Source organism: Pantherophis guttatus, chromosome 6, assembly GCF_059756535.1.
Source record: "Pantherophis guttatus breed Tessera chromosome 6, ASM5975653v1, whole genome shotgun sequence".
Lineage (NCBI taxonomy): Eukaryota > Metazoa > Chordata > Lepidosauria > Squamata > Colubridae > Pantherophis > Pantherophis guttatus.
This window is the reverse complement of record NC_142068.1, coordinates 17,995-43,173: the sequence shown is the minus strand read 5'-3', so window position 1 is coordinate 43,173 and position 25,179 is coordinate 17,995. Positions and strand designations below refer to the sequence as shown.

At 45.1% G+C, this 25,179-nt stretch overlaps 1 protein-coding gene across 2 annotated transcripts; it reads left to right on the top strand.

Annotated features, from left to right (window-relative positions):
* Positions 1 to 986: 986 nt before the first annotated feature.
* On the top strand, positions 987 to 24,070 carry MELTF (melanotransferrin). Of its 2 annotated transcripts, XM_034424613.3 has the most exons (16): positions 987 to 1,140; positions 2,745 to 2,899; positions 4,337 to 4,436; positions 5,233 to 5,415; positions 5,551 to 5,707; positions 5,856 to 5,923; positions 8,264 to 8,439; positions 10,083 to 10,263; positions 10,893 to 11,044; positions 12,782 to 12,878; positions 15,052 to 15,246; positions 19,698 to 19,854; positions 20,314 to 20,381; positions 20,459 to 20,646; positions 22,619 to 22,820; positions 23,297 to 24,070. In XM_034424613.3, the coding sequence occupies exons 1-16, from the start codon at positions 1,092 to 1,094 to the stop codon at positions 23,365 to 23,367; spliced, it is 2,199 nt and encodes a 732-aa protein (XP_034280504.2). In that variant the 5' UTR covers positions 987 to 1,091; the 3' UTR covers positions 23,368 to 24,070. The 2 variants fall into 2 exon arrangements, with proteins under 2 accessions (XP_034280504.2, XP_087728101.1); XM_087871975.1 differs by lacking the exons at positions 22,619 to 22,820; positions 23,297 to 24,070 and adding an exon at positions 22,038 to 22,259 and having other exon boundaries at positions 998 to 1,140.
* The last annotated feature ends 1,109 nt before the right edge of the window (positions 24,071 to 25,179 follow it).

Genomic DNA, 25,179 nt, shown 5'->3' with positions numbered 1-25,179 from the left:
GTTAGTAACACGGTTGTTAAGTGAATTTGGCTTCCCCATTGACTCTTCTTGTCAGAAAGTCTCACAAGGGGATCACATGACCGAGGGACACTGCGTCATGAACATGAGTCACTTGGCAAGTGTCTGAATTTTGATCACATAACCATGGGTATAGCGCAATGGTCATAAGTGTGAAGAACAGTCATATGTTACTTTTTTCAGTGCTATTGTAACTTTGAACGGTCACTAAATGAACAGTTGTAAGTCAAGGAGCCTTGATAGTACAGTGGTTTAGTGCACCCTGTCATTAACACAGCTGCCTGCAATTTCTGCTGGTTCGAATCTCACCAGGCTCAAGGTTGACTCAGCCTTCCATCCTTTCTAAGGTAGGTGAAACGAGGACCCAGTTTGTGGGGGCAATAAGCTGACTTTGTATAAAATATACAAAAGTATGAAGGCTATTGCTTAACGCATTGTAAGCCGCCCTGAGTCTCCGGAGAAGGGCGGCATATAAATCAAATTAAAAAAAAAAAAAGGACTACCTATATCTTATGTTGCTGGCTTTGTTCCCGTGGTTAGAGTTCCTTTTTCATTTTGGGGGTTGATTCGTTGGGTTTTAATGTTAACTGCCCAAGTGGAGAGAACAACGTGGGTGGCCAAATAATTTATTTCATAAAAATAAATGCCAGGACCCGAAGTCTGCTGTTGCCTAATTGGGACTCAGACTTGCTCTGGTGCTGTCCAGAGGACTCAGCCTGACCTCAGTTTGACATCCCCCCCTTGGAGAACTGTTTTCTCCCTTGGTTTCCATCCTCCTTTTTCCCTGACTTGCTGCTTTGGTCCTCCTTCGTGAGAGCCGTGATTCCCTCTAGCCATGAGGTGGTACTACTGGGCAGGTCAGAGTCCTCCTTTCCTGGCCTGAAGACACGTTTATTTGAACCTTGGCAGGTATTAACATTTCCAGACGCAGCAGCTCCTCACTCCCCACCCCAAGGGCCCAGCCTGTGTCCTCAGAGGGAGGGATCAGGAGGAGGACTAGGGCTGCGGAAGGGGCCAGATTCCTCTCCCTTTGCTGGCAGAGCTGGAGAGAGAGAAGACACAGGGCTTCCGCCATGAGGCACCCGGCAGGCTTTTTCGCCCTTCTGCTTTGCTTCCCCACAGGTAGGGGGGCGTTTTCCTTGTTCATGGTGGATTCAGGAGGTGCTTCTAGTGCAACTTCTAGAGAAATTCCATCCATCTAACTTTCATCGTGCACAGAAATTCTCCCCTTCCGGCTTGCAACAGCACTAGTGACTCTTATATGTATTGGTGGGATTTTTGTGGGCTCTTGCATTATTATTGATTGCTAGTCATTATTATAATTTGAAGAAGAGGAGGGAAATATTTGTGAAAATATATTCCGATAGGTTCAGGACTTTTCTAGGCCTACAGACTTCTTTCCTTTGCTTTCTGGAGAATACAGAAATGCAGACCAAGACAAAGTTGGGGGGGGGGGCTTGTTTAATAACCACTTTGCTGCTTCTTGTTGCCTTCGGGATCATTGCAAGCGCTTGTGGGAAACCGTCTTCTCCCACCACCAGGGCTGCTCCGAACACAAACTGGGCTTGTTCCTTACAGCGTGGCTGAAACCACATAAAGCTGGGAGGAGAAGGAGGCAACAGCCTGTTCAAAGAGCAAAAGCTCTGGCAAGGATGTGGATTGCAATCTGTGCCTTTTCTTGGGCACAATGACCAGAATGACAGACCTGCAGAGAAGGTGCCTCTGGTTGAAAGAGGAGAGTCGGGCCTCTCCCTCTGGCAGCCACAGCCAATGTGCACTGGAATCCACCTTTTAGGCCACCCAAAGTAAAGGGTTTGGCTGGTTTTGTCTTCTTCCTCTGGTTGCCAATCTTAGCCAAGGGATTTCTTGGTTTCTTGTTTACTGAGATGATTAGCATACCAAATGTTGCCCTCCCTTCTGCCTCTGCTCAGACAGGTCTTCCAGCGATTATAGAAGCCAGAAAAGTTTTAATTCAAACTCAGATAACTAAACCAAAAAAACTTGCCTGGTCTGAACTAATTATTAGGAGGCTCATGACACTGTTTCTGCTGCCTTCACGGACTGAGTTTCGGCCATTCAGAGACAGTTTGGATCTGGGCAGTGCCCAAATCAAAATCAAATTAATAAATAGAAGAAGTCAGCTAACGGGAAAGACTAACACACAATCTAGAGGGATGGTTATGATGCCTTTCAGTACATATTTTCAGCATAAATCTATTACCTGTAGTGACTATTTAATTATCTCTGGATAAGTTATTTTTCAATTTATTTATCCAATGTATATGGCCGGCCATCTCAACAAGTGATTCAGAGCAGCAAACAAAATCACAATTAGGGTTAGAAAAGCCATTATACACACTACAAAAGTTAAACTACACAGTGGCTGAGCAAATCACTAACATAACTAAGAAGTTGTGTAACCCTGGGGCCCCAAGCCCAGGCCTTAGGGAAGACCACCAGGGTCAGGCCATCCTGATCTCCAGAAGCAGAATTTTCAAGAAGGTCTTTGAGGCCCTGCCAACTGCCATTTTTGGGCCATCACGACCCAAAGGATGACCTTCCTTCCTAACTGGGTTGGATGGGTAGAAATAACTGGAGAAAGATGGTCCCTCACATTTGCAAACCCAGTTTATGAATGCACTCGATTTTGGGCTGCTTGCTATTTGAACCAGGAATTCTTAACCGCTCTTTGCACGTGTGCGTGTCGGTGCACGTGTTCTTTTCAGCTGCCACGTTGAGCCTGCTGCGCTGGTGCACAGTCTCTGACCAAGAATTGGCCAAGTGTAGCGACATGAGCAAGGCCTTCTCCAGGGCAAACCTCTTGCCTGAACTGGCTTGTGTCAATGGTGGCTCAGTAATCAGCTGCACCTCTATGATTAATGTAAGTATGAAATATTTGCTTCCGGATCTCAACGGTGCATTGGTCATAGTGGGACATTTTGGTTGTGACCTCTTGCCCCAAAAGAAAGAAGCTTTCCAATAGTTAGTTTCACAATTGGTGGACAAAGAGTAGGCTAAGCATAAAAAGTGCTTCTTGTCCTAGTGGACATTTATTTATTTATTTGAATTGATTAGCCACACAACTTCAATGGAGCCTGAGACCTTAGATGCTAGACGAAGTGGGTCTTTGTCCATTTCCCAGGCTTTGGTTTTTTAATTTAGAATTAGCTCATTATAACTCTGCTTAGAGCTGCAACCTTATATTATACTTATATACAAATTAATTAAGTTGAAATCAACTTCTCATCTGACCCAACTAAAAATAAATGAATAGCATTACATTTCAAACTATGTTAAGTGCTACCAGTGGTGGGTTGCTCCTGGTTCTGTCCAGTTCTTTAGAACTGGTAGTAAAAGCGATGGGAGGCTCCGCCCCGTTGTGAACCAGTAGTAAAGTAGAACCCACCAGTGGCGGGTTTCAAACTTTTTTACTACTGGTTCTGTGGTGTGGCTTGGTGGGTGTGGCATGGCTTGGTGGGCGTGGCTTGGGCGTGGCAGGGGAAGGATACTATAAAATCTCCATTCCCACCCCACTCCAGGGGAAGGTTACTGCAAAATCCCCATTTCCTCCCAATCAGCTGGGACTTGGGAGGCAGAGAATAAATGGGGACGGGGCCAGTTAGAATTTTTACTACTGGTTCTCCGAACTACTCAAAATTTCCGCTACTGGTTCTCCAGAACTGGTCAGAACCTGCTGAAACCCATCTCTGGAACCCAAACTTCCCTGTCTGCCTTTTTGTGATTGCAAAGGAAAAGAAAAGTCCCATCAACATTGATAGAGCAAGCCACTTGCATATAAACAGAGACCAAACCACACTCCCTTGTAGCACTGATGATGTTACTTAGTTAGGTAATGAAATGTTTGCAAGAAAACAACCAAGCTCAGGAAACACCAAGGATCCCACAGATGATTACTTGCATCTGTTGCAAACCAAAATAAGGAGGCCATAACTGGCAGTTTGTGTTCCTCATGCCAGTTTTCAAGATGGTGCAGAGAAACTTTGCAGGAAGTGCATGATGAAGAACAAAGGATTAGTGCCTTGGGCCAAGGAGTTACACAGAGGAGCAGCTCCTGCGAGTAGAGGGGAGAAATCCATTGCTTATGGAAGGGGCGCAGCAGGGCTCTTCCGGGCTCTTCTCCAATCTCAAGTGAGCATCTAAGGGAGGGTCTTAGAAGTCTTCTAACCTTTACATTGAGCAGAGCAAAGCTTTTGGCAAATGATCTGGTCACGCCACCCATCCGTGTCCTAAGAACACTTCTTGTGGCAGTTGCCTGGCAGCCTCCATTCTAACCAGGAAATTCTCTTTTTGCATGCAGAGGAATTTGGCTGACGCAGCCACCGTGGACGGGGGCATCCTTTACCAGGCTGGGAAGGAACACGGTCTGAAACCAGTCGTAGCCGAAGCCTATGGCCAAGGTAAATGGATGAAGGGCAACAGCTGCCCATTTCCAGGCAAGACTTAATAGCTGCCAATTAAATAGCTGTCATAAAGCTTCTCCTTTGGACCAAAGAAGGGGCCACAAGACCAGTGTTCTGCCTCTAGTGGATTTTGTAGAATTGCTGATGATCCTATTTTGCACTTGAGGAACTGGCAGTGAAAGAAAAGACACTTTTCCAGATCGGCCCAGCAGAAGAAGCAAGCGTTTCTAGTGCACTGCATGTATTGAGGGAAAATGCTCAGCCAGATCACAGTGTGCAAAGCACGGATAAACTCATGTCTGTTTTCATTGTCTGCAAAGTACTTAACAAATGCCTTATTGACCTCTTGTTCTCCTTTGATGTTCTCTTTTGATTGAGCAATGAAATTTGATGCAGTTGTTTGGATTTTAGAGCAGTTGGGCTCATTGTGGCATCAGCTGCTCCTCTACAAATTTTTCTTTCTTTCTTTCTTTCTTTCTTTCTTTCTTTCTTTCTTTCTTTCTTTCTTTCTCTCTTTCCTTCCTTCCTTCCTTCCTTCCTTCCTTCCTTCCTTCCTTCCTTCCTTCCTTCCTTCCTTCCTTCCTCCTCCTTAAAAAAAGATACTTCATTCTACTGTATCTGATAGAAATGTATTATTTTCCCAGACCAATTAAATAGAAGACTGGGTGGTTTGTCTCCCTGCTATGAGCAGAATGCTATCATTGCATTTGGGGGTTTGCCTTTACCCGGCACTCCTCCTTGTGAACGCAGCAGAGAGAAGTCAGACTAAGTGGCCTCCCCTTTGCCTCTCTAGATGTTGGTACTTCCTACTACGCAGTGGCTGTGGTGAAGGCCAGTTCCAACCTGACCATCAACCAGCTGAGAGGGGCCAAGACCTGTCATACAGGGATCAACAGAACAGCTGGCTGGAACATCCCAGTGGGCCTCCTCCTTGACAGTGGCCGAATGCCCATGATGGGTTGCAGTGTCACCAAAGGTAAGGCCTGCTGGGTCCCCAAAATGGTTTTATGCCTTGTGGTCCTTTTCCCTGGGGCAGGCAGGGAGGAGGATGGAGGAGGATGTTGCAGCTGGAGAGGCAGATGCTTTCTTCCACTTCCTCCTCCCCTTTCAGCCGTCAGTGACTATTTCAAGGCCAGCTGTGTCCCTGGAGCAACTGCCATTGGGGACCCTGCATCCCTCTGCGAACTATGCGAAGGAGACTCTGCTGGGCAGAGCAAGTGTGAGCTGAGCCCCAAAGAGAAATATTATGACTACTTGGGTGCCTTCAGGTAATGTCGGGAGGGGGGAGCCACAGTGAGATCCGTAGCCTGGGGGAGGGGGGATGTCATGCTGCTGCAGGCTAAGATGCCCCTTGGGGGCCCTCTGAGTGGGACCTGCAGAGGGTCTGTGGCCAATGCCTGCTGGTGCTCCCCACAGATGCCTGGTGGATGGCCCAGGAGAGGTTGCCTTTGTCAAGCACACCACGGTGACCGAAGCAATGGATGGTGAGCTCTTCCACATGGGCAGGAATTACCTCATCTGAGTCGGGCTGCCCTCTTGTCCTGCTCTTCTTCCCCCCTCACTTTTGGTCCAGAAAAGACCAAATTGAGTGGCTCTGTTTTTCTTTGTTAACTATTAGCATTTTGTCTTCTTCACTGAACTCCTGGTATACTGATTCTTTTTCTTTTGAGCATATTTCTATAATACACATTCTTTTCATTTTTTAAGTGTTTTAAGTGTCTTTCACCTCCTGCAGTTTAGTCGGAGTGTTCGTGTTCCTGACATCATCAGCCTAGTATGGCCGGGCTCTACCTTGGCTGCTTTTCCTTCTTTCCCCTCCCCATATCCATCTTCGCTTTGCTTTCACATCTCCTTGTCCAGCTTCTTCTTCTACATTTCACTTTCCCTTACTCAAATTGTGTTCTAATTGTGCTTTTAGTATTTCCTTCTTCAGCAAGGCCCACTCATCACCTTCTCTTGCTGTGAAATTTTATGTATCAGCACCCCAGGTTTATAAAACTCTATTATAAATTATAAAATGTCCAAGATTTGCTTGTGGCCAAGTTTTCTTTTTAGGTTGCCCTAAATAAAAACTCCAGCATTCCACAATCCTGTCCTCAGTCAAGTCTTCCCTGCCAAGAAAAGGCTTACCAATCCTCTGGGCCTCCTTCAGAGGAGAAAGTGGTGAGGAGTTTGTAGGAGGCAAGAGGAACTTGGGCAGAGCATGTCTCCCATCATCATCCTCAGTTCATAAGGTCCAAAGTGTGGGGGTGGGTAGGCGGGTAGGAAGCGAGAGAAGTCCAGCCGGGGCAGGCTTAGGTCACACTTATTCTCCCAGTTGGTGGGAGAGGGGAGCGAGGGCAATCTGCTTTCCCAGAAATTTATCCCTAACTGCAGTCCCAAATTTGCTTTTTTCAAGAGGCAACTGGACTTCCTTGTTTTTCTTTGAAGACTTTGAATGACCAGCTGTCTGCAAGGCGTATAAATCTTTTCACTCCCCACCATACGGTCAGAGCTGAAGAAGCTTCTTGAATAAAAAGCAAAACTTCTTCAAAAGGAAAAACAAGAAAGTTCAGATGTCTCTTGAAAAAGCTCCTTTTGGGACAACCATGACCTGGATGACTGAGAATCTCCATAGACATTTCCCTAACTGCAGGTTGGGTTAGGTGAGCGCATGTTTGAGCATCAATTATCAGAACAGATACAGTGTTCTCTAGATAATTATGGGTAGGTAGTGTAGCATGTTACAGGATGTGAACACAAGAATTATGGCTTGTAAACCTGGGTTTAGCAAGCTATGTGTGAAACCAGATTGAATGTAAAGCTTTGTTGTCCCCAAAACTGGATTCTTGCTTGGTGTAGAAACCGATAAGTCACCGGACACAAGGTGCGATACAAAATTATACTTTTATTTTGGTACCAAGATATAAGGACCCAGGTTCGAAAAGCTAACCAAGGGCCTTGAGCAAGGTCATACAACAGTTCTTATAGTCGAAGGGTGGTCCCATACATCCCTTTGCCTTTCCCCTAATAATGCGTGCATAACATATAATATTGATTGGTTAATTGGTTTACAACCCCCTAAAAGTCCTACGTTTCTTATTCTAATAGCTAAAATTGTATCACCTGTTGTTCATCCAAGTCACAGGCTTCCTTGTCAGCTATGTGATTTTTGGGGTTTTTCTTATAAGCGAGCTATTCTTGTGACTAATATCCTGGCTAGTGGTTTTCTAACAGGTAAGGTGCTAACTTCTGTCTCACTACAAATGTGCAGGCCCCCCCTTCCTATTGCAGAGCAGAATAAAAGAACAATCAGTTTTGCCTGAGGCAGCACCCCCCCCCCACTCCTCACGACCCCGCCTCCTTCTGCAGTGAGAGAAGACAGGAAAGAGCAAAGAAATGAAGATCAGAGAAAATGTTTTTATCAGAATTCATATTCCTCACTCTCAAGTCCATTCCATCCACACCTGGGTCCTATCTCCACATATGATCCTTCCTCTGATCCCCAGGGCCTCATCTGTACATACATTCCATCATCTGATGCTTCAGCTTCTGTTATTTTGTCAGAATTAAGATGCTTCCTAGAACTATAAATTTAAAAAAGGAACAGCCATTTTTAAGTGGCATATATTTACTTTTCTTACTCTTTCACCCTCATTTGAAAATAAACCTAATTTATGTTCTGGGCCCGCTTGGGATGACCCACCTCTGCCTGGATCCTTCATGGCTTCAGCAGCCCCTCCAAAATCCCCAGCCTGGAACTCAACTCCATTGGGGGGGGGGGAGGAAGAGGGGAGGCAAAGCCAACCCTTCAGCCTTTAGTCCTGGGGATGCTCTCCTTTCAGGCCAAGCTCAGCCTTCCTGGATCTTGGAGGACTTCCAACTGCTCTGCCGGGATGGGAGCCGGGCAGCAGTCAGCGAGTGGCGGACCTGTCACCTGGCACGGGTCCCTGCTCATGCCATAATCACCAGGCAGGATGTGGAAGGTAACCTCATCTTTGAAGTGCTGGATCAAGGACAGGTGAGTCTTCCCAGGCTCTGTACATGAATGTCTTGTCTTCTTTGCATGTTGCTGCTTGCGAGCCCACTAGAGTTGAGTGACTGAAGCGACAGGTATGTGCATTTCATGTTATTTTCTTACTGAGCTCCTGCCTCCTCAAAGCAAATTCAGCAAGTGGTGGTCTCAGTACTGAAGTGGTTCCTCTGCCACAGCTGTGCCTTTCACAGCTGCTTGGTGGCCAGAAATCCACAGGCTGAGCAGGGACCTCATGTCAGTGAAGCTGCAGTTCAGGGCTGGCAGAGGGGAGACGCTGCCAAGTGGGCAGGACCCATTAATGGCACCACACAGGGCCATGGTTAGGGAGACTCACAGGTTGGTTTTTAAAGGAAAGAGGCCTTCTTTGCCTTTTTCAGTCTAGTCAGATCACACTGTAAAGCTGTTGTGCCCTTGATGGAAAACTCCCAGGGCCCTTTGGAGCGTTTGCCCTCTCCTCGCAAGTGCTCCATATGGGTGACCATATGGGACTTGGGGCTCCTGCTGGAGCACCAGAGGGAGGCCATGGCCACCAGCGCTTTTGGTCAGCCATGCTCTTACTCCTGCCCTGGTGCTCTGGTTAAGACCTCTGCTTGCGCTCCAGGTAGACTATCCCTAGAGGTGGCCCTGGAACTCCTGCTGGCCGCGGCACAGAAAACAACAGCCCAGCTGCTCCTTGGAGGAAGCCTCTTTAGCAGAGCCCAGCCTCTGCTGTGGGCCTGTCCTTGCTGCCAGTAGAGCACAACTGAGGATCCTGGTGACTGTAAAGCCCTCTACAGCTCGGCTCCTGGTTCCCTTTTGGTTTGCCCACCATGTGCCAGCCAGAAGTGGAGGGTTCCTGCTCTGGGAGACGCAGAGCGTGGTCTTCCTGTGGAAGAGCTTGCTCTCCACATGCTATTAATGATTTAGAAAGGTGGTGAACATTGGTGCTCAAGTAGACAGGCAGTGATTTATGGGTATCCTGATTTAATGGGTTGTTGTTCTTATATATAATATCAAGCCATACAAATTCATTTTCAAACGCTTGGAAATAAATAATAAATAACACGTCATGAAACCTTGTGCTGCTAGAGATTCAACAATGTGATCGGGTGGGAGCTTGGAGGCTATACGTTGCCCATCCTTTTAAAGTTAGGTAGGTCCCTCTGAGAGGGAGATGGATTTCTGTTCTGGATTCTTATCCCACCTTTTCTCCAAGAGCTCAAGGTGGCTTCCATGGGGATTTTCCTCCAATATATCCCCACACAGATCAGTGTGTCTGGTCCAAAGTTACCCAGGGAGTTTCAGGCTGAGTGTGGCTTGGACCCAGATTGTGATGGTCCCAGTCCAGCAGCTGCATCACTACGGCCTCCTGGCTTTTCCTCCCAGAGGGAGAAGGGCGCATTGCTTCTGCTTTGGCTCTTCAGCTGAGCTCTGAGGAAGGAAAGTCCTGCCGCTTGGCTCTTGGAGGAGCCACAGAGGGCAGCTGCTAGAGCTGGCCTGCGCAAGTAAAGCCTTTGGGTTTTGACTGACGTTCAGTCAGGCCCTTTTCAACTTATCTGAGAATGGCAGAGCTGAAGCACATTGTGGCTTTATCTTCGGGAATTCAGAGGTTTTTCCAAGGCAGATGGGCTTTTCTCTCCGTGTTACAGCAAAGGTTTAATGGTGGAAACTCCAGCTTCCAGATGTTTGACTCAACAGCCTATGGAGGGAAAAATCTTCTCTTTAAAGACTCTACTACAAAGCTGGTTCCCATTTTGGAACAGACCTACCAGGCTTGGTTGGGAGATGAATACCTGCATGCCATGCGAGGCTTGGATTGTGATCCTAAAAGTATGTCTTGCAAGTTGCCTTTATCACTAAAATGTCTTCTTGGTTCTGCTGTCCTGAGGAGAGAGCTGAGGTGGAAGAGGAAGAGGCAACGAGGGTTGGCAGTGTGGGCAATAGAAAATACGAGTACTGTACAGAATACAGAATAACGAAGTTGGAAGGGACCTTGGAGGTCTTCTAGTCCAACTCCTTGCTCAAGCAGGAGGCCCTATACCATTCCAGACAAGTGGCTATCCAGTCCCTTCTTGAAAACCTCCAGTGATGGAACATCCACAACTTCTGGAGGGAAGCCATAAAGCTCCTGAAAGAGAGATTTGTCTCTTATTTGCTAAGAGAATATTCTAAGGTCTTTTCTAGGGAGTTTCTCATAATGGTCTCCAAGTTCTCTTTTCTGGCTGCCCCGAGTCTGTTTTGACATCATCAGCATTCTTGGGGATTATTGGAAGGTGTCCTGAGTCATAAATGTGAGATGGGTAGCTATATAAATTGAGTAGATAAATAAATAAAATGTTAGACCAGACTTGTCCAGGGATAGAACTCCGGGTTTGTCTCCGTTGGCTTGGAAAACTGATGCAACCAATTGTTTCTGCATTGAAAGAAGCCCTCATGGGGCTCTTCCTCTTTTGATGCAGGGTTGCCAGAATTCCTGCGCTGGTGCGTCTTGTCCACCGAGGAAATCTGGAAATGCAGCAAGATGGCTGCCGCCTTTAAGAGCAAGAATCTGAAGCCAGAAATCCAGTGTGTTTCAGCCCAGAGTCCAGAGCAATGCATGGAACGCATTCAGGTGAGAGTTATTTATTTTATTTATTTACCACATTAATTGGCCACCCATCTTACCACAGGGTAACTCTGGGAGGCTTACAATATTAAAAATAAAAATGTATAAATAGAATACTGCAAACTATAGAAATCCAAAATGCAGTAGCTAAAAGATGGGGTGGGGGGAGGAAGTGGGATCTGATCAGTGGTGAAATGTAAAATTTGTTACTACTAGTTCTGTGGCTGTGGCTTGGTGGGGGTGGTGGTAATGTGACTGGATGGGCGTGGCCAACTTTTTTTTTTTTTTTAAACCATTTTTTCTACAACCTCTTCGGCTGAAGAGGTTGTAAAAAAATACTTTTAAAAGCCTCTGATGATCAGGCAACTCAGCTGGGATCGTCAGAGGCTTTTTTTTTTAACCTTTAAAAGCATTTTTTCGGCGGAAGAGGTTGTAGAAAAAATGCTTTTAAAAATTAAAAAAAGCCTCTGATGATTGTGCGGCTCAGCTGGGCATGTGGGGGCAGGGATGTTTCCTACCGGTTCTCCAAACCACCCACAGCCATTGCTACTGGATCAGGAGATCTGGTCCGAACCAGGAGCATTTCACCCCTGGATCTGATTTTATTCTATAAACCACCTCCAACGTGAAGCCCCCATCCCCATTGCAGCCTCAAGCCAACTGGCAGAGCAGAAGGTCTTTAGGCTCTTGCAGAAGGTTGGGGGGGGGGGATTGGGACCAGCTTCACTGGGAGGGGGGGAGAGGTTCCAGAGGGCAGGCGCAACGTATACTCAGTGGACGGCGGTGCAAGGACACCTGCCCCCTCTGTGTGTGTGTGTGTGTGTGTGTGTGTGTGTGTGTGTGTGCTTTCTCTTGAGGGCAGGCAGGCCCTAGGGCATGTGTAAGCCAATGCAAGGATGGGGCACTCAGCCATCCAAAAAGAAATGAGAGCTACTTCCATGAGAGGAAGTTCTGGGATTCGAAGGCATGTAGCTCTGGCCTTGGGAAGGGCCCAAAATAAATGAGTTTTTAGTGGGGGGGTTTTCAGAAAAGAGTGCTGTCCTGAGAAGAGGGAAGCATGAGAAAGAAACTCAAAACAACCCCACCTTGATGTGGCTAAGGTTAAAATGGACAAGCAAGAAAGTCTGGCAGACTTTCAAGGTGGTTATTCTACCTTGCATTGGTAAACAGCCTTGCTGAAAATATTATTATCCTGCGACCCCTGCTTCTTGATCTGACCTCCCTCCAAAGCCCGGCATGGGAAGGATGGCTGTGGGGAGTAAAGTTGTCATGAAAAGAACAATGGTCTCTCCAGGTTCTCTGCTGGGAGGGCTCCAGCTTCCATTCCCGAGAAAGCTTAATAATCCCTTTAGAGAGTGAGGCTGGCTGGGGAATTGGAGAAGCTTGGCTGGGTAGGCCATTCAGGCTTCCCTGGGCTTCTTTTCCTTGGGGCCAGAGAGGCTGCCAGCCCCATCTCCTGCCTCCCCACTGGGAGGCTGAGTCTAGTCTCTTGGTACCTGCAGTGGCACATGGGAGTGAGGAAGGAAGAAGCCCCGCAGACCAGAGAACTGTCAGGACTAAGAATTTGTGCTTCTCGTCTAGACTACCTGGCGGGGCTAACAGCCAGCAACTTTTTCTCTGGCCCTCACTGGCAGGCAGGTCACAGTGGCTGGATTGAATGGGATGCCTGGGGAGAGAAGGGGCCCTCAGGAGGCAGCCAAGCCTTGAACGGGATCATTCTGAGCCCTTTTGACTCCCTTTCAGAAAAGAGACATTGATGCTGTGGTTCTGGCTGGAAAGGATGTTTACATAGCCGGGAAGACGTATGGCCTGGTGCCTGCTGCTGCAGAACACTACGCAGGTAAGAACACACAGGAGCTTTGTGCCCCGGCTATTCTGCAGCTGTTTGTAGACTCAGCGCCCACAAGGAAGTGGAAATGTTGCAGAAAGTCTTGGACAGAAGCGATTCTCTTAGGACCTTTCAGGCGCCCCACAGGGAAGGCCGCACCGAGGAGATGATGCCTGCCTCTTGCTTTGCTCCCACCATCTTTCTTAGAGACCCTACTGAGTTCATTGGCTGAGGTCAGCTCCATTAATACTGTGTGCCTGCTCACTCTCATCTTCAGGCTTCAGCTTGTGCTGCCCCTTTGATCTCACAAAAGAAAAATGGCAGAAGGAAGATGGCTTACGGGCACGCTATTATCCCAGTTCTTTGCATGCTTCTCCTCCTCTCTCTTTTTTCTCTGTAATTAGTCTGCATTAACAAATCTCAGGGAGGGTGCAATTAACAAAAAATATTGGAATAAAGCAAATAATTTAGGTTTAATATTGAAAAATCATGTTGAATTGAGGGTAATTTTCCTTTCCAGTAGATGTAAGTAGATGAACAGTCTGATTTTCACTTGGTACCCAAAGAGAGAAGCCATCCATAACTGGTTGTCCATTGCTGCTAGAGGAGATGTGCAAAGAACCCGTGACCTCCAGCATTAGACGTTTCAGTACATTAGTTCTGTGAATATACACCTGAGGTGTACTGAGAGCTTATAGATGACTTTACTACCCCCTTTCATTTGATTGGCCTTTGAAGGTTCAAGGGTTATGGATAGTGACATATGGATGTTACCTGAGTAGGTAAGGCTGATTTAGGGAACTGTCTCACAACTTCACAAAGAAGGACCTAAGTTCCAGTTACTTCATTTTCAGGGGCACCTGTGGTTAGTGCACTGCTGGTTTAAAACCCAAAAAATGCTTTCTAATTTATGTTCCCCAAAGCAGCTCTTACTTGATGCATATTCCAAGTTAATCTTGAAATAGGGAAATACCAGCGCATTGATCGGTGTGCATAAGTTATTCCGTTCTGAAATGTCGTGGAATGTGCCAGCTCATTGGCCTAAATCATGTCAATTCACTGGAGCTACGTACGACTTTACTGAGAAAGATGCACTTGAAAAATTCCAAAAGAATGTATCTGCTGATCCAGGGGAAACCCAGCCCCTGACAGGACAAAAACTGAACCCAGTTCCATCAGGGTAGCATAGCCCTCGTCTTGATGGGGCGGGGGTGGTGGTGGAGGTCAGCTTAATTTAACAGCCTTCAGCTAGAATTGCAGAACAACAGTGTTGGAAGGGACCTTAACTGGGTTCTAGGGCAGGAATCCTCCTCAGAACATCCCAGACAATTTCAACTTTGGCTTGAAAATTAGTGTCAGGAGACAGCCTGTTCTACTACTTAGTATCACTCTATTTTGTGTTTCCATCTCTCTGAAAGCTCCTGATGGTTTCTTCTCAAGAGCTACAGAGGATAAATCCTCCCTCTTTTCCAGTGGTGAAATCTAAAATTTGTTACTACCAGTTCTGTGGGCATGGCTTGGTGGTGGTGGTGGGTAATGTGACTTGGTGGGCGTGGCCATTTTTTTTTTTTTTACTTTTAAAACCATTTTTTCTATAACCTCTTCGCCGAAGAGGTTGTAAAAAAAATGCTTTCAAAAGGCTCTGACGATCCCAGCTGAGTTGCCTGATCGTTAGACCCTCTGCCGATCAGGCAACTCAGCTGGGATCGTCAGAGACATTTAAAAGAAAAAAAGCCTCTGATGATCGCATGGCTCAGCTGGGCAAGGGGGTGGGCAGAGATTTTTGCTACCGGTCCTCCGAACCACCCGCCTCCATTGCTACTGGATTGGGCGATCCGGTCCGAACCGCGAGCATTTCACCCCTGCTCTTTTCCTGTGATAGCCCTTCAAATTGTCATGTCTTAGGCTGAACATAGCCTAGTTTACTGTACCTTCTAGAACCCACCAAATTTGACCAAGATGACAAGGAGTGGCACAGTTCATCCCTCATCACATTTTCCCCATGCCGAGGTGGTGGTGGTGGTACTATATTCTTTTACCAAGCTTGATGCCTTCTGATATGTCCAGATGCAAAATATACCCAATGAGTGTCCTTAGGGCACCCCTCTGAAGCCTTGGAAGCAGAGTTGTAGAACGGGACATCTCGAGGCTTGCTTTGCTCTCCCCTTCTCCTCCCTACATGCAGATGGAGATACCGTAAGCACCTACTATGCGGTGGCAGTGGTGAAGCGAGCAACGTCTGACGTCTTCAGCATCCATGATCTACAGCAGAAAAAGTCCTGTCACACTGGCTACGGGCGGATGGCCGGCTGGAACATACCCATCGGCCTGCTGTTGCGAAAGGGGTTCATTCAGCCCCAGGAATGCAACCTTCTCAAAGGTAAAGGGTGTGTGTGTGTGTGTATATATGACTGAAGACTGGAACCCGTCACTGACAGGGTTAGGGTTAGGGTTACAGATCCCAACTGCTAAGGTATTTTTTTTTTTTAATAAAAAAGTTTTTATTTTCTAATCAGACAAGTATACAATATAAACAGTCATTCAAACTTTCATCAAGAAAAAGAAAAAAAAAATCAATCCTTGGTAATCTCAATCTTCAACCCCTCCTCACCACCCCCCCACCCCCGACTTCCCAGAACAGAAAACAGGGCATAGGTTTCACCAAACATTCGCTAAAATAAACTAACTAACTGCAAGATTTAATAACTCCCAAGACCCCTTAACTCCCCTTTTACAATTTCGTCAACCTCCCTTTTTATAAACTCACAATAGCGTATAATCCAATAACTCTAAGAGTTTTAAAACCATTAACAAATATTAAACATTCAAACCTTAAAAATTCTCTTAATATATCAGTAAAGTATTCAATTGATTTACAAAAACATTTTTCCCCTCCTACTTTTCTCAAAGTTCAGATATTTTAAAATCTCATAACAAAGAATAAACCTTAGATATTAGTAGTTAAATTTCTTCATTTTTTAAGTTACCCCTCAGTAATTATAACACCTAAAACATAATCATTTTTTACCATGAATAGAACAACTCTAAGAATTTTAAAACCATTAACAAATATTAAACATTCAAACCTTAAAAATTCTCTTAATATATCAGTAAAATATTCAATTCATTTGCAAAAACATTTTTCCCCTCCTACTTTTCTCAAAGTTCAGATATTTTAAAATCTCATAACCAAAAATAAACCTTAGATATTCAGTAGTTAAATTTCTACATTTTTTAAGTTCCTAAATTTTCCCCCTTCATTATTCCTCCCTCCAGCTTTTAGAATTTTGAAAGATAATCATCAACATAATTAACCATTGATACATCAACTAGAAAACCAAAAAGGGTTAATCTTACATTCAACCATTAATGCATCATATTTAAAATCAATATTTAACTTTATGCTTTTCCCCCCTCAGTAGTTATAACACCTAAAACATAATCATTTTTAACCATGAGTAGAACAACTGCAAAGCCAAAAGAAAAGGTTAGTCTTCCATTCTTGCTTTCTTTTTATATTTTTTCCAGTCTTTCTGCAACCCTCCTACTTCTATTTTGAGGAGGCTTTTCATTTTGATCTGAGGTTGATGTAGCTGCAAAGATTGTCCCCTTTTTAAGAAAATTTCCTCTGATTTAGAGCCCCCAAATCGCCTCTTCTTGCTTATATAAATCAGTTCATTCCTTCGTCTATAGGACCAAAGTTTGTCAAGAGTTTGTGAAAAAAAGTTCAGTTGTTTCTTTTCAATTAAATGTATAAATGCCACTGGCAAATCTCCTTCATCTTCTAAAACTTCGAAAGTCTGGTCATTTACTGCTTTTTTCCAAACCAAGTCATAATTTTGAAAGATTCTATCAATTTTTTCAAAAAGAGCAGAGAATAAACTCGAAAATTCTTGAAAAGATTCTTCCACCTTCTCTGCTACAATCAGAATATCTCCTGAATTGTCATCATGCTCCATTCTTGTTTTTGTCTCCTCGGTCATTTCTGTTGTTATCCCTTTAAGAATTGCTATTTGATTACTTATAGCTGCAGTGTGATTATTCATGGCTTCTTTTATAAATTCTGTAAATTCTGCATCAAAATCCTTATAGCTCTGTAAATCAGACAACTGTTCCATTTCTGACACCTCTGAATAGCTTCCAGCACTTTCAGGATCTTCTTTCTTAGAAGCCATTTTATTTTAAAAAGATTTCCTTTCTTCCCACAACCATAAAATCATAAAGTCAAAGCCATCCTTTTAAGCAGCTTTCAGCAATTTCTTTATAAATCACCAAACGAAATAGTCTTTTCCCAAACAGCTCTTCAAAATCTATTCCAGCAACTTAAAGCCAGTCTCTGAGCACTTAGCGAAGACTTTCCTTTCTAACTTTCACTTTTAAAATCGCAACAAAGAAACGCCATCTTACTTCCAGCTCAGCAAGTTCAATTAGAAACATTGTATCCCCGGAGTTAAGTATTATACTTGCAAAAAGCTTGTCCTCCTGCTTCTGTTCCGCCTGCTTTTTTGAAATCATTTAATCTTCTGTTTGACAGCAGAAATTGGACGCAGCACCTAGCTCTGTAAAAAAAAACAGAGTCCCCCCGGATCCGGAGCTTCAGTGGGCTGAACGGGGAGCTCTCACCCTCCTAACCCCTGGAGTTAATCCAGGGGTTTCCGGGGAGCTCTACCCTCACCCACCTGCTCTCCTCCCCTTCTTTTCCCGAAGGGGAGATTTTCAAGCTGTTTGACAGCTGATTAACGCTGTCAGAACGGCTCAACGGGATCGCGGGGGCGGCGGTCTAAAAAGACCGTCAATGGTGCTGCGGAGCCAACCCGGAAGTCCCCCCAACTGCTAAGGTATTGAAGGAGAGGCAGGATCAAGGAGAAGAGCTTTTCTGCTGTAGCCCTATCCCCATGGGACGCTCTGCCACAGCAGAAGAGGCTGATCCTGTCTCTGCTTCAATATCTTAGAAGTTGGGATCCATCACAGCCTCTTCCACTGGCACAAGTAGGAGGTGCCGGTCCCTTCGGGATGAGACAGCTCCCCAAATACCCTGGACTGATGCCATGTAGGGCTTTAAAGGTAACAACCAACAATTTGAATTGGATCTTGAAGCAAACTGACAACCAATGCAGCTCACACACCAACAATGTTATATGTGCAGCCCTAGGAGCTCCCAGGACTGTGCATGCCACACTGCATTCTGCATCTCCTGTGGGAAATGCCCCTCCCTTTGAGCCTTTCAGGAGGGTCTCAAAACCCGGCTTTGTCAGTTGGCCTGGGGCCCCGAGGGAGCCACTCACTGCTGGAGGTGGCTGATGGAGTAAGAAGACCTTATCCCCGTCCCATCCTTCTCTTGGCTCTTGTAGGCGTGGCTTTGGTGCAGTTTTTAATAAAATTTCAATGCTTTTTAAATCTTTTAATTATTTTTCACTTGTTATAATTTGTAAGATGCCCAGAGTCACCTTGTAGGGGAGATGAGCGGCATAGGAATTTAATAAATAAATAAATAAATAAAATAAAGTCACTTTTTCCAGCGCCGTTGTAACTTCCAACAGTCACTAAATGAATGGTTGTAAGTGGAGAACTACCTGTACTGAAGTTAATGGACTCACTTCTGGAAAAAAAAAAAAGATTAAGGAACATTTAAAAGCGCTCAGCTCGATGGATGCAAAGCGAACTCAGAGCTTTACTGAGAGGGGAGAGGGGGGCAGATCATGTCAAACTAACATGACTGCCGTTTTTTTCTTTTTAACTATGCCACAAATGTTGTGGATGAAGATGGTGCTGTGGACGCCGAGCACCTGAAGTTTAGCGAAGCGTTTGATCCGTTCCACTTAATGAGCTCATAAGAAAGTCGTACAGGCCAGAGCTTAACCAAGGGGTGGTTCAGTGGATAGGAAGCCGACTCAGGGACAGATCCCAGTGTTGTTGTGGTTGTTAATGGGCCACTGTCTGAATAGAGACCCATCACAGGCGGCTCAGCCCCAAGTCCTGTTCTATTCTATGTGCTTCCGAGGGTTATAACAGAAGGGTTCCTGGGTAAGGTCTGTCTTTTTGCTGATGACACAAAGATGTATAATAGAGTTGATGTTCCTGCGGTATTCATAGCATATAAAACAATTTGGCATTTCTGGAAAATTGGTAAAAAATGTGGAAACTGCAGTTCAATGTTTCTAAGATCCTGCAGTTGGGGACAAAGAATCCCCTGGCAGAATATGGTGCTGGGGGATCTGTGTTAGACAGAACCACAGAAGAAGTGGATTTAGGGGTGTCACAGCAGATGAGGGTGACCTGAATGTGGCCAGGCAGCTGTGACGGCAACAAAATTCTGGCATGCATCACGAGAGGGGATTCCCAGCAGGAAGGAGGAGGTCCCCATCCCGTTACAGAGGGCTTCAGTCAGACCTCCTTTGGAATCCAGTGCCCAGTTCTGGTGACGCCACTTGAAAGAAGATACTGACAAGACAGAGACGAGCAACAAAAATGGCACAAGGTCTGAGGGACGAAACACATCAGGAGAGATGGGAGGAACTGAATATGTACAGCTGGAGGACAGAAAGAAAGGAGGGCATGATTGAAATGTTTAAATATATTAAGGCTGTGAATAAGGTTCTAGAAGCAGTATTTTCAATACTGAGCAAAAATCAAGAACACGGGGGCATAATTTCAAGCTGATAGGAGGGGAGTTCAGAAGTCACGTTAGAAAGGTTGACTTCAGAAAAGGTGTTGTGGAAGCTTGAGAATCAATGTCCAGTGGAGATTGTGGGCCAATCGTCAGTCGCTGAGCCGAGTTCTTCCTAGTGTCACCCTCACGGTCTCTCCCCGGCTCTGCTCTTTTTGTTTCAGCGGTGAGCGGCTTCTTCTCTGCCAGCTGCATTCCGACGGCCGAGAAGGAGGGCTACCCGGCCAACCTCTGTGAGCTCTGCATTGGGGACAGCCAGGGGAATTTCAGGTGCAACGCCAGCAACCAGGAGACATATTATGGCTACACAGGAGCCTTCAGGTAATGAGAGAGACAGGCGGCTTCACTTCCAGTTTTAGGAAGGAGCAAACTTCACTCCTTGTCCTCTGGACTAAGCCACTCCTTTCTTTCTGATTGAGTGGTATTCAGCATGGCAAGTGCTGAATGAAAGTGCAAAATGGAGAAGCGCTGAGTTTTATCTATATTTGGATGTCAAAAATATGCAGTAGATGTTACCTATTTTTAATGCCTTTTGTACTTTGGCTACCTTCTCCCCCACCCCCGCCACCATCCCTCCCAGCTATCCAGGCACTGTGGTTGGGAGAGAGGAAAGAGCCAGTTTCTCCTCTTCCTTGGAATAAATGGAAGCATTATTTTGCAGAGAAGAGAGAAGCAGGGTGCACGGGCTGCTCTTGGGGCCCCTGGTTGATCTTGGGGGGGGGAGGCCTAGCTTGTACCTCTGCAGCAGAGTGGCTAATGGGGTTAATGATCTCTTTGCAGATGCTTAGCAGAGGGTCATGGTGATGTGGCTTTTGTCAAGCATAGTTCAGTCTTTGAAAACACCGATGGTAGGTGAGCTCTTTCGTTATATGGCTGTGTTGACTGTCATGTCTGAAATGCTTCAGCCTCTCTTTCCTTCTTTCAGGGCACAATAGTGATGACTGGGCCTCAAGGCTTCGGTCTGGTGATTTCCAGCTCTTGTGCCCAAACGGTGCCCGTGCTGAAGTTGACCAATTTGCTGGTTGTCATTGGGGCCAAGTGCCTCCTCGTGCCATTATGGTCCACCCAGACACCAATGCCCTGGTTGTATATGGACTTCTGGATAAGGCTCAGGTAGGCTTAGCCTGAGAAGTGGGAGGAAGCCTGCTACCTTTGTTACTCATTGGCATGATGGGGCCATTTGCTTTTCTCCTTTACTTTTTAGGAGGGTTCCAGTCTGGTTGGGCGAGTCTACCGTTACTAAACCAGGCTGGGAATACCAGATGAGGGACTTTACCACTAGCTTGTTAGTTATTTTTTTTCTGCTCTAGTTTATAGAAATAGAAGACATACTGCAGGAGATAAAAACTAACTTGGTTTGATTTCTACACTATGCCAAGAAAACAAGGAAACAAACATTGAAACAACCTAGCTGTGCTTACTCTGTGAATGCAGCCACTACAACTTTACCAGACCCAATTAAGCACGCTGAGTAAACCCAAAGAGGCAATTATATAATAGGCAACCTGAACGGTAGCTGTGGTGATGTCATTTGCAAATGATCAGGCAGAATAGTTCCTCTATTCTGAACCATTCAATTCCCTCTAGAGTGTTTGTCTCAGTAGTGGGTTTCAAAACCCGGTGCTACCAGTTCGCTATCGGTAGCGCGTGGGTGTGCTTGCTCGCTTTGGTAGCGCGCAGTGCATGTGCAGATCCATTTTTGATGACGTCTGGACAGGTGGGCGGAGCCTCCCGCCACCACCACTACCAGTTCACCCAAACTGGGGCGAACCGGGAGCAACCCACCACTGGTTTGTCTAGATGTCATCCCGAGATGCAGGAAAACAAAAAAGAATACTGTAAAGAGGAAAAAGAATTAAAGGGATTTGAATTAAGTCCTACAAGGAGAGATCAATGGAAGTGGTGTTTTGAAGCTAAGAGGGGAAATCAGAACTTATTCTTTGCTGTATCATAAAGAACACCACCAGTGTGTTGTGATTATGGGGCTGGAGGACCCCATTCAAGGGCACTCTGAGACCAGCATGGCCCTCTTGCAGCTCAACCTGACTACCAAGATTGCTGTTGTAGGAATAAAGGAAGATCCCCGTGTAAGTTGTTGCCTTGAGACCCTGGAGAAATGGTAAGCTAGTAATGCACATACCATCAGAGTGAAGGATATGGACCAGTGGTGGGATTCAGCCAGTTTGCACCACTTCGGGAGAACTGGTTAACTTTCTGAGCAGTTTGGCAAACTGGTTGTTGGAAGAAATCATTAGAGCAGAGAACCGGTTGTTAAATTACTTGAATCCCACCACTGATATGGACCAACGGACTTAAGCCACAGGCGACTTATTCTGATGGAAAGTTAGAACAAATACTTAAAAGTGAGTAAAAGAAGAACAATTCCCTTCCTCACCCATTATGTAAAACACATTTCTTGAACCAAAGTCCATAACATGGGCCACATAAAAATATTTCTTGGACAAGTGCTATAATAAAGGATTCTGTGCTTTTGATACATGCAGCATTTATATGGGGAAGTGCAGGAACATGAAGGATGTAATTCAATTGTTCCAGAAGGCCAGCCACATCACTGAGAAGGCTGGCTGCCAGTTCCAGGGAGAGAGGGCAACCGTGGAAGAGCAACCCTGCAGTCTGGAAAGAACTAGCGGACAGACCTGCTGCCTCTCCTCCTTACATCTCCAGAGGCTGCTCTTTATCCAAGGTGTTCGGTTTATCACGGCTGAGTAGCCATCTTGTTAACAGAGATTTGTTTCCTCACATATTATAGCAGCAGCAGTTACAGACAAGACAAAAACCATGGGCTTATTTGTATGGGCAGAGCATGCGATGTGGGTACTGCATCTTCTCAGCCTGGTTTAGGGTTTGGCATGCTTGGACGCTCGTGCTCCCTGAGGACTGGAGTTGCCTGGGATCTGCAGCATGGCAAGGCCTGTACGCTAGGCGAGCCTGGCTGCTCCCTTTACTCCAAAGGGCAGAGGGCCCCACAGGGTCCCCAGCAGCTCCTGGCAGAGCACAACCCTGGGCAGAGGGCTTCCTAAGGGACCACAAGTGTCTGTTAGTAAAACGCTTGCTTAATTTTCAGGATTTCTTTGGCAATGACAACCAGAATCAATTTAAAATGTTCAGTTCATCAGAATTCCAAAAGCAGGATTTAATCTTCAAGGATTCTACGGTTAAAATTGTGCCAGTGGGAGAGAGAAGAACATTCGAGTCCTGGCTGGGGCAGCCGTTCCTGGACTCTTTAGAAGGGATCCTGGAATCCTCCTCCCAGTGCTCAAGAGCTGGTAAGCCCATCGTGCTGTGGGAAGTCGTCCCCCTTTCTGGTTAACAAGAAAAATAAATTATTTTAGGAAGACCCTCAAGTGTCTGGGCTGGTAATGTAGAGGACCTCCATTCCATTTATGGAAAGTCAGTCTGGAGACAAAAAATGACCCATGTGCCTCCCTGATTCAGGGAGTCTCTTGTTCCTTTCAGCTTTTAAGGATTGAATGTGTGGGGTGTATGTAAGGTGTATAGGTAGTAAATAATAGGGCTTACTTTTCACATGCAGCCAGTACTCCGTTCTATTGCAAACATCTGCAACAAACAGATGCAGCAGAAACAAAGCCATTTACACACTCAACTGCTTTCAATGTGGAGACCCATTTAGCCAAATCACCAGAATGCACCATCCTGGGGTGGACTTCAGGCTGACTCCCTAAGTTCAGTCTAGAAAGATTGCTAATAATGCTTTTATGTCTTTATTCTTATTACGCTCCAGCAACCAAGTCTCTGAATGTGATTCTCCTCCTGATGACAATTCTGACTCTTGCAACAATTTTCACTTCGTGAGCCACAGCTCAGATGCAACAATACAAAATACAACCACAAGACTTAAAAATTAAGCAGTCCTCCTGGAATCAGTCAACAATTGTGGAATATTCAATTTTCCTCCCTGGCATTCTAAGGGTGAATTGATAAGATTCACAGATTTTCAGTGACCTTCTTTGCACAAAATGCTGAGACATAATGGACTTGGACATCATATAAAATCAACAGCACTGAAGCCAGAATCGGGGCCTTCTCTTTGCCTTTTCATTCCAATCGTCTCACTTGGGAGTCCGGGGGCTGCTCCTTTTCTTAACTGTGCTGATACGGAGTCCGGTAAGAAAGACAAGGAGACATTCTTGGTTGTACTTACGTCTACTGTCTTATACATGCTTGAAAAGATTCATTACAGCATGCAACTCTCTTTGCTCTGGAACACAACAATTGATGTACATATTAAGTGACAGGAGATTCTTCTTGTGGACTAGAAAGCATGGAGAGTACCAAGAGCAGATAAGACAAGCATGGATGATTTTCTTGCCATTTCTGCTTTGGCAACACCCGTGGCACCATCAAAGGCAAAAGGACTCCCCCCCCAAGGCTACAGGATCCAACCTCAACAGATAAAACAGGCTGATTGCAAGACTGTCCTCCACCGAGACATAAGACCCTGTTTTGGATATGGCCTGTTCAATAAAAGTTTTACTTGCTCACAGGAGCTCTAAAACCTCGATGTATTTTGTAGATACGAGATAGGAACATTTTTAAATAAAAATATATATTAAATATAACAAAAAAAAAAAAAGAATAACAACCAATAGGAAATTAAATAATATGAGAACCAAAAAAGATAAGCTTAAAAAATAAACAGAAAAAAGAAAAGCTATGCATTTGTACCATAGAGCTGAGTTAATTTGAGTCAGGCTGAATCCAAGTTGAATAAAATACACAAATCAATTTTTAATTAAATTAAATTAAACCTTGATCGCATAAAATTGTATCAATCAGTTTTTTACCTTGCTGGCAGAAGCTCATATATAGAAAGGGAATGCATGTCTTCTATTCTGCTATTAAATCGTATGTACTAGTCTTTCCACCAGAATAAAACAATTTTCATAACTCCTGTCTGTACACAATACATTCTCCATTCTTTGATATTTCCAAATTTTCAGAGTATTATTTAGCATCATCTGAGGCTTTTCTTTTTCAACACCCATTTTCAATCATGTATGTTATACCAAAATACTATCTCTGTAAAACAAGTTCCAAATTACATTCCTTCTGTTTCGCTTCCAACAGAGGTTGAAATCTGTTTTGCTCCACATGCTCCAGAACACCCAGCAGACTGAAAATGTATGGAATTGGATTACTCTCATAATTTCAAATGACTTGCAAGTTTCCCTTGTCAATAGTAAATAAAAACTGACTCTTTCTCTAACAATAGTAATAATGTACCAGGTTGAGAAGCAATTAATGCATCACATCCAAGTAACAGAATAATGGAGTTAGAAGGGAACTTGGAGGTTCTCTTGTCCAACCCCCTGCTCAGGCAGGAAACCCTATACCATGGCTGTCCAATCTCTTAACAGCCTCTGGTGTCGGAGCACCCACAACTTCTGAAGGCAAGCTATTCCATTGGTTGATTGTTCTTACTGTCAGGAAATTTCTCCTTGGTTCTAGGTTGTCTTCCTTGGTTAGTTTCCATCTACTGATTCTTGTCCTGCCTTCAGGTGCTTTGGGAATAGGTTGTCCCCCTCTTCTTTGTGGCAGCCCCTTAGATATTGGTTGGAACACTGCTATCATGTCGCCTTTTCTTTTCACTAGACTAAACAAATC

What these genes read in the sequence shown, in the direction of transcription:
- MELTF (XM_034424613.3), top strand. Translation starts at nt 1,092, where the DNA reads ATGAGGCACCCGGCAGGCTTTTTCGCCCTTCTGCTTTGCTTCCCCACA. An exon ending in AAGTGCTGGATCAAGGACAG is followed by an intron (nt 8,440 to 10,082) that starts GTGAGTCTTCCC and finishes TCCGTGTTACAG; the next exon opens with CAAAGGTTTAATGGTGGAAA. An exon ending in AATGCATGGAACGCATTCAG is followed by an intron (nt 11,045 to 12,781) that starts GTGAGAGTTATT and finishes ACTCCCTTTCAG; the next exon opens with AAAAGAGACATTGATGCTGT.